The sequence below is a fragment of the Cucurbita maxima genome, unplaced genomic scaffold (genome assembly GCF_002738345.1).
Source record: "Cucurbita maxima cultivar Rimu unplaced genomic scaffold, Cmax_1.0 Cma_Scf00012, whole genome shotgun sequence".
Lineage (NCBI taxonomy): Eukaryota > Viridiplantae > Streptophyta > Magnoliopsida > Cucurbitales > Cucurbitaceae > Cucurbita > Cucurbita maxima.
This window is the reverse complement of record NW_019272028.1, coordinates 5,323,964-5,333,058: the sequence shown is the minus strand read 5'-3', so window position 1 is coordinate 5,333,058 and position 9,095 is coordinate 5,323,964. Positions and strand designations below refer to the sequence as shown.

Here is a 9,095-nt window from a genome sequence, read left to right as displayed (position 1 = left end):
TCCTTTTTAACCCACCCTATTTTTTATTGTCAAAATCTCGAGAGAATCTCTCGATAATTTTTTTACGTGATTTAAAATTAAGTAATCATAGTAATGTGACATAATCGATAAAATTTTGATCATATATACGTTTCGATGTGACATTTAAATCTAATTTCTCCAACTTCAATTTCCTTATAAAGAAAAGTTAAATTGACTAATAAATTTTACCCTTTTTGTTTGTGAACGTCTAAGATAACTATGAGATGATAATTGATTGAGGCTACTAATCACCATTCTCAACAACTTTGAAATACATTGAACACATTGAATCCATTGTAAATTAAATATTATTTTTTTTAAAAAATAGTTATTTGTTATATTACCTCAATATTCAAATTTTATGGTGGAAATATATATTTTGTAACAACTCAGGTTTAGGATTCGAAATCCGGTTTCAGCACGCAGTGGCCCTGAAATTTTTCCCACTTCTAAGAGTGAAGACTATCTCCACATAGACCAACGTGGGTCCTTTTAGCATATTTTGTCCTCTCACTTTTATGCATCTCAAGAAAATTCTTAGGAGGTCACTTAACATAAAATTGTTTCAAGTGAAGTACACTTAACCATGAAGTTCGTATGATTAAGCCATTGAAAAATACAAGTAGTAACTTTCATTTCTTTTAAGATTTTTTTAATCGTTTTATTCTTATAATCGTTATCATTCGAATGTGGTTTCAGTTCATTTATGTATTTTTTTCTTCTCAAATATCACGTATTTTGGATGTGTGTCGATGGAATTGTTATGATTAGAAAGGATTTGAAATGAGGATGTGTGGGAGAGGGAAGGGGAGCATTGAAGAAGCAAGATGATGAGATAGAGATAGAGATAGAGTTAGAGATGAGATTGGAGAGAGATGAAAAAAAGGGTGGGGAAAAGGGTCCATCGAGTAGTGGAATTTAGGAGCAACACTCAATCATTTCTTCAGCTGACTTTTTTTCTTAACCGACAACCAAATTTCAAGGCACTTTTGGTCTTCTCCCCAACAAAATCTGCTGTGTTTATTCTTCTTCTCAAACTCCCCATTACCTCTTTTTCCACACCCATCATTGTTACACGTGTCATCCATCACATGGCACTCATTCCCCCCCCCCAATCCTTTGACTTTGACTCCCCCTTAGTCAATAAAACCCTAACCCAACTCTCAAGCCTTCATCTTTCTTTCTTCCTCCTCCTCCTCCTCTCTGCAACTTCCATGGCAATTTTGCCCATCAACTCATCCAACTTGGATCTCTCCATTTCCATGCCCGGCTCCTCCCCGCCTCGTCCTCCTTTCGGTACCCTCTTCAATTATTATAACATCATTGTTTGAATCTCCAATTTTATATTTTTTGTGTATTAGATTGGGAATGATTAAATTTTGGTTTGCATGTTGATTAAATGGAAAGTGGGTGGTTGTGCAGTGCGAGAATTTGACATGAACCGGTTGCCGGAGGTGGGAGACGGCGAGGAGGAGTGGGCGGAGGAAGAAGAAGAGAGCTGCATTAATGACTGTAAGCCAAGGAAAAAGCTTCGTCTATCAAAAGATCAGTCTCGGCTTCTTGAAGAAAGCTTTAGGCTCAATCATACATTAAACCCAGTAACCAAAATCATCTCAAAATTAATGATCTTTGAGTTTCTTAATCATGTATTTTATAAATAAAATTGATTATTTTTTATTTATTTTACAGAAGCAGAAGGAAGCTTTGGCTATGGAGTTGAAGCTGAAGCCAAGGCAAGTTGAAGTCTGGTTTCAGAATCGTAGGGCCAGGTTTGTATTTTTATTCTCTCCTATATTCATTTCTTAGCTCAACAAAATGGTTTTTTTATTATTATTATTTTTTTAATCTAAGTTTCCTTTTAAAAATAATCGATCCGAGCGTTTTACGAAGTTAAATAATTTGTATTAGATGCGTTGAATTGTTAATCTGGATTAAGGAAATTTGTGTTGGGATGTAGAGATATTTAATCTCGATTTTGAAAGTTTGTGTTCGAAGTGTAAAGTTTTTAACGTCGAGGTCCGAGTTTGAAGTTTGTGTTTATATGAATATTTTTTTTATATCTTTTCAAATGTTAAATAAAACAAGAATGTTTTTAATTATTTTTATTGTTTTTTAAAATGTAAATGGAAATATCATAATTATAAAAAATAAACATGAAATGAGGCCTTTTAGCCACTTTAACCCGACCTAAATTAGGGTTAAACACGTTTTAAGTTTGTTAGAGTTTCGTGAATCAAACATCTCTTAAATTCAATTTAAATCTCGTGGATCTTTAGAGACACTAATATTTAACTATTAAACTATCTTTGATTATATCTCTCAAAACTTAACTAAATTTTGGATATATCTTTTTTTTCGTGAATAATGGAACCATTAATCTTTTAAAATAATTATGTTATACACCGAAATTAACAACTTTTAAATGTATACTATATATATATATTTGTTGGCTTAATAAGAAAGGAAAATTAATTACCTAATGTGCATGGGCCTTAATCAATGCATTTGCTGGCCTAAATGTTTGATAGTTATCATGTTAATTGAATTACATAAATACCTATACCTATAAAGACAAGAATTAGTATTTGAGAGGATTTTTTTTGTGTAATAATAATAATAATAATAATATTGTAGGAGCAAGCTGAAGCAAACTGAGAGGGAATGTGAGTATTTGAAGAGATGGTTTGGATCATTGACAGAGCAAAACCGCCGTCTCCGGCAGGAACTGGAGGAGCTGAGAGCCATGAAGGTTGCTCCGACCGCGGTCGTCTCAGGTCACGGCCGACAGCCACCCCTCCCGATTTCTGCAATAACCATGTGTCCCCGATGTGAGCGTGTAAGTGCATCCACTATAACATACGGTAAAGGTGCGAGCAGCGCCAGCACAATGCCACCGGAAGCATTTCTGTCCGCCCTCAAACTGCGGCAGCCGTCGTGAGCTTGATGATCAGTGTAACAGAAAGGCCTGAAATGAAGAATAATAATAAAATTAAGGTTAGAAAATGAACGTAGGCTTATCCGTTTCTTTTTGTTTTTAAATTTTTTTATTATTTCATATAAAAGTTGAAAGTTACATATATACTGGCGGGGTGAATCCAATTTAATCAACCATTTTGGTGGTGTGTTTTACTTCGGTTGAGATTTAAAATTTCTTGTGGGAAAGCACAGGAGAGAAAATCTAAAGAGAACAATATCTGCTAGCGATAAGTTTTGCGATGATTTTAGGCTATTACAAATAATATCATCACTAGACACTGGCAGTGCCAGTGAGGATGCTGGGCCTCCAAGGAAGTCTAAAAGGGAAAGCCAAAGATGATAATATCCAACGGTAGATTTGGATTGCTACAAATGGTATGAGAGCAAGATATCGGGCAGTGTGCCAACGAGGATCCTGGCCCTCAAGAGGGTAGATTGTGAGATCTCTTAGGGGGAGCGAAGCTAGGACGCTATAAGGGTGTGGAAACCTATCCCTTATAGACACGTTTTAAAATCTTGAAGAAAAGCTCAAAAAAGACAATATCTAATAACATATTTGTCAAATCATAAATAATATTTGTTTAAAGGAATTTTATCATTGAAAAATAATATAAAAATTTAAGAGATTAAATTCACTTTTTAATGGAAAGACTTTGTTAGAATGATTAATTAATTTTAGATATCCATTCTTATAGAGACTTGTGTACTAAATAGTGTTAAATGAACTGAATTTTAAAAGCTATTAATACATTGATAAAAGTTGTTGATTATTTTGTCACGTAGGATTATTAAATACATCCATATCAAGAATTGGGTATGGAAGGATTATGAAACAACTTAACCATTACATGAATTTAACTAAAGCATTGTCATAACTAATGATAACGTAGTCTACTATCCATGGTCTATTCAACGAAAAATTAATGATGATGACAAGGGTGAATGAATTAAAGTTGCGAACCTCCAACTAGAGTCAATGCAGTCAAATTCAGTCTAGAAATTTACAGATCTTCCTCATGGTGTAAAACTTTAAGATGTAACTGGGTTGTGATGAAGCAGGATTTTTTTTTAAAAAAAAAATTGCGTTAGTCGCCGGTAAATGCAAAAATTCTGAAGATCGCCGGAATTTTTGTGTTCTGCACGAAAGCGAACCTCATTGATCGCCAACCTCCATTCAACAATCACACGACTTCTCACGATACTTGCACAGAAGAAGAAAAGAAAGAAAAGTCCAGAGAGAAAGGAAACCGAAGTTTTTTCGCGAGAATTCGAGCGATCCACGACCTCGAAACTGCAACTCCAACCCCTAAACCGACCAACCAACACCACGAAAGTCAACCAAAGTTTTTTTTTTTTTTCTAGACTCCCTTCTAAGTATTTTTTTTTTCCCTTTAGTCTTGAGATTCCACCTCTAAAACCGTCAATAAAATCTTTTTAATTTAAACCTAAAAGAAAAAATCAACAAAATTAATTATTGTTGGAACTCGAGTGTTACAAATATCAAGTAAGGTTGTGTTCTAGACTCTGCCATAAGGACAAATGAAGTTGCATGGCTCAATGTAACAACTCACTTTTTGATTCAAATCAAAGACCACCACGTAGACTCAAAGATTAAACCGATGATAAAATTTTTCGATTTTATAAAATAGATAATCTAAGAAATTAATTCAGACATAAAAAAATATCATGTTAAAAAAATACCAAGCTTATGTTGAAGTTGATATCAAGATAATTACAAGAAAACAACCTTAAAAAAAGATTATTTAAAAGTATGACTCGATTCTAGAGTGCTCAGTGCAACAACATGGCTCTATACACCCCACTAACGAGCAGTAACCTATGATTCATCTTTAAAAATCAGTCATAGGACATCATGTACGTTGTAGAGCGTCGTAGAGAATGGCGTGATATTTATGAAAAAGGTTAGGGCAATTACACATTTGGGTGTCAATTTCCACCAATTGGGTAAAGCTCACCAACTACGTATGTATCAAAGGTATATCTTTGTGTAACAGATTAAGGGCAAATCCGTCATTTACCGACATCATAGGCTACGGCCACTATTCTTGGGGTATCCATGGCCCACAATGGATTTTGTCTCGGTTCTTGTTGGAGTAAGAGCCCTCTCTAAAGTGGGCCGATGAAGCCCATCAATTAGGCCCATTTTATGACATTGGTTTTGGAAAATTATATTAATTTGGTTTTTTTTAATGATTTTTTTTATTTAAAATGTCTAAAAATAAGATATATTAAAATAAAGATGTACGGTCATTAAAAATTATTTGGTATTGGATGAAAATGCTATCATAATTTCATCTTAATAAATAATATTTATAATTGGTTCCTCCAATAATATTATTGGATGACATGACACTACAAATTAATTTTTTTAAAATTCATTATAAATTGATAAATAATAATAAAATAATTATAATTGATTATGGTTTTAGTAAATAAGTACACTAATTGATATATTTCAACAAAAACTAAAAAAGTTTAATTAATTATAAATTATAAATTTAAGTTGTATCAATTATTTATGTTTTGAAATTATGATAAATTAATAATGAATAAACCAATTCTAGGGTGCAATTAATTAATTAATTAATTGATTAATTATATTATAAAAACCAATTTGGATGATTTATTGTCTACTTAGTCTTTCAAAAAAAAAAAAAAAAAATAGTGTCCACAATTATTTAAAAAAATATTCTTGATTCATCCTCATTAAAAAAATATTTATAAAATTAAAATATAGAGTATAATACTTTCATAGTTAAAAATGTAGCGTTATTGTTTTTTAACTAACTAATCCAAAAATGTCTCGTCAATTGAGTAGTCTATCCACCTAATTAACGATAACGATATATTTGTCTAGTTGTTAATATAGTTCGATAACTATTTAGAATAATTTTTAAAATTTTCCATACAAAACTTTAAAGGGTAGGATTGGTAGAGTAATGTCTTTGATAGATTAATATTAAATATAGTTTAATTGATTAAGACATTGTATCAATGGTAGAAGGTCGACATTCAAATTTTCATAGTTTCCTTATCATATTTGTTGAACTAAAAAGTCGACTAATTTTTATAATATTTTAGATTAGAGAAGGGCGGAGATAAGGGCCAACCGTCGAAACATATTGGAAATAAAGTCAAGCATTACGCTTCGATATTGTCCTACCCATGTTGTTGTCGTCACTAGAATTAATTATCCTCTAGCAACGATACGCTATTCTAAATAGTTCCTTTCTCAAAAGTAGAAGCGATGTAATGGATGGGTACCGAAAAAGAGACAAGATGGGTAGCTTTGTATCCCTAACCTTGTTGACTAGATCTCGTATTGTCATTCATAGAGATTGGTGTTGACAAGGAAGACCCCTCTAATTGAAAAGAGAAGAAAATTTTAATGGCTTTCAAAATCGAACATATCAACGGGTATGACAAAATTTGTACGGACACAGGGTTCGGATCATCATTTTTCCTTGGCCTTTTAAGTCGTTGGAGGCGACAATCAAATCGACACAGGGATGGCAATCAAATGGACCATGTGTCCTAAAATGAATAATCAAAACCCTCTTAAGTATATAGTTGGAGCAACAAGAATGGATGAGTTTTAATGGTGGCCTTGTTCTCAACTCCCTCTCTACCGAACATTTGGAATAAATTCTCACAAAGGTCACTAAACAATGTCACATGGGTCTTTCCCACCAGCCAAAGAGAGCTTTATTCAACAAAACCAATGGCTGTGAGGGCCTTCGCATTCATTGTTTGGCCACTTGCTTTTCTTTTTTTGCTCCAAACCCTACAAATTTTGTATCAAACATGCTTTCAACATGTCTTCCATCCTCCATTAAAAATGCCTCCTTTTTGTAACTTTGCTTGGAGCCTATGTTTGATGATTCCAAAAATCTTTGTAGTTCTTGTTTTAGTTTAAATTTGAGTGGGTATATATGTAAGCTTGACTTTACTCGAGATTCTTCACTCTGAGTAACCTTGACTCTACACGTGAATTTTTTTAAACGTGCTTCACAAGTTGCTCCACAAGTTAATAAATCATACAAAAAACTAAATCAAGTAAAAGTCAAGCTTATTGACTCATCGTCTCCCTCCGTAAACTTGTATTTTCGTGAGATTCTTCATAATGAGCGACTCCTACATCTCTGCAATTTAATCCTTGTTAGGGCTTTGGTGAGAATCTCTACACTTTGCTCTCTCGTGCATATGAACTCGACAACAGTCTGTCCATTCTCAACATACTCATGGATGAAGTGGAAGCGAGTGTCGATGTGTTTTCTACGTCTATAAAATATTGAATTTTTCTTCCATGCAATTAAAGATTTGTTTATGACAGAGAGATTTACTGATTTTTGCTCACTTTCGGTCATTTCGCTCAACAAGTTTCTCAACTACAATGCTTGGCATGACACCACAGTTGCTGTCATGAACTCGATCTCACAGGAAAATAGTGTTAGAGTTCTTTGCTTTTGAGATTCATAAGTGATAAAATTTCCATTGAGATAAAATTTCATCCTCTAGTACTTTTTCTAATGCTCATTTCTCTAGCTAAATCAATACCAGTGAAACAACTAGTTCTTCAGTCCTCACCCACTTTGATACTTTAGCTCGTAGCTTGTGGTTTCTTTCACATAATAGAGGATGTGCTTGATTGCTTGATAATGCATCATAGTAGACATTTCCATGTACTCACTCACCATTTCAACAACATATGAAAGATCTAGACGAGTATGAGTCGGAGTATATCATACTTTCAATGATGCGCTTATACTCTGTGGGTGTAACAACCCGAAACTTTCTACTTAATTTAAGGTCGTCATTGTATACATATCATGAACATTGAATGCAGAAATACTTCATTTAAACTTTCATAAAACGTCATCTTCATCTTAAAATACATTCATGGACTTATGTGTTTTGAAAACACCTTTAAAAACTACACAACAAAAGACTAAATAAAATAAATAAACATTTAAATTAAAAACATCTTATTCTAGCCTAAGTCTAAGAAAATAAATACGACTACCCTATGCATGTGCTATGGTCTCAAGTTGCGATGTTGTGATCAGTTTTACAGAAATGTCTTGCCTTAACCTAAAATAGCATGTGACTTGAGTATTTAAAGAAACAATCAATAAGTGACCTCACTATTGGGGGTTAAATGCAAGAACGTAAATGCAATGACGGGACCTATCATATCAGTCTATTTTCCTACAGCATTATTCTAACGGGCAGCTTGGATGTGTACCATATACTCTAAACACAACCCATAAGTGCGAGTATGGGCCCACCAGTCAGTTTGCACATCGCTGGGCCCTTTTTTCTGTTGGGCGAGCATGCTCTAATAGCTTTTTATGTCGGACACCCATTAGAATTAGTAACCTTCACGACACCATTATGTAAAATATAATGATACTTCACTTGCCTAGTGATGTATGCGTCCATACCCTCGTGATGGAATAAGGGTATCCCTGAATGCATGTGTAGCTACCCAAAAATAATAATAATAATAATAATAAGTAAATACTTAAATAATTAAAATAATAATTTTCCCTAAACTACTCTCAACTAACCCCTCTTCTTCTCCTAAACCATCTCTCCTCAACCATCTCCCAAGTACAAGTACAGAATACAGGATGCATTCGGTGGTTCCTACAACTAAAAAAGAAAGAAAAAAAAAATATCAACAACTAGATTTACAAAGAGAGGTGGAGATTTAATTTTTGGAGGGAGATCTTGCTCTATTATGCCAGTAAGTCACATTTTAAATCTCCTTTTCATTTATCTTATAAGAAATCAGTCCTTGTTATTCAGAATTAGATCTCTTGTTCCCTTGACCCGTTATTTAGATTTTTTCCTTATGATTTTAGGTTATAGAAAATAACTAGATTAACTGAGGCAAATATTTGTCAGCCAATTAAAAAAAAGTACAGCACATATAGAAAAATGGAAAATAGGAAATAAATATAGAACAGAGAGAAAAAGCTAAGGACACTGAGGAAAAGAGTAGAATCTGTCAAAAAAAAAAAAAAAAAAAAAAAAAAAAAAAAAAAAAAAAAAAAAAAAAAAAAAAAAAAAAA

At 33.1% G+C, this 9,095-nt stretch overlaps 1 protein-coding gene across 2 annotated transcripts; it reads left to right on the top strand.

The window, feature by feature from the left end:
- The first annotated feature begins 1,213 nt into the window (after positions 1 to 1,213).
- LOC111487015 (homeobox-leucine zipper protein HOX3-like) lies at positions 1,214 to 3,044 on the top strand. Of its 2 annotated transcripts, none has more exons than XM_023134219.1 (4): positions 1,214 to 1,317; positions 1,444 to 1,619; positions 1,711 to 1,790; positions 2,656 to 3,044. In XM_023134219.1, the coding sequence occupies exons 1-4, from the start codon at positions 1,236 to 1,238 to the stop codon at positions 2,957 to 2,959; spliced, it is 642 nt and encodes a 213-aa protein (XP_022989987.1). In that variant the 5' UTR covers positions 1,214 to 1,235; the 3' UTR covers positions 2,960 to 3,044. The 2 variants fall into 2 exon arrangements, with proteins under 2 accessions (XP_022989987.1, XP_022989986.1); XM_023134218.1 differs by having other exon boundaries at positions 1,429 to 1,619.
- Positions 3,045 to 9,095: the final 6,051 nt, after the last annotated feature.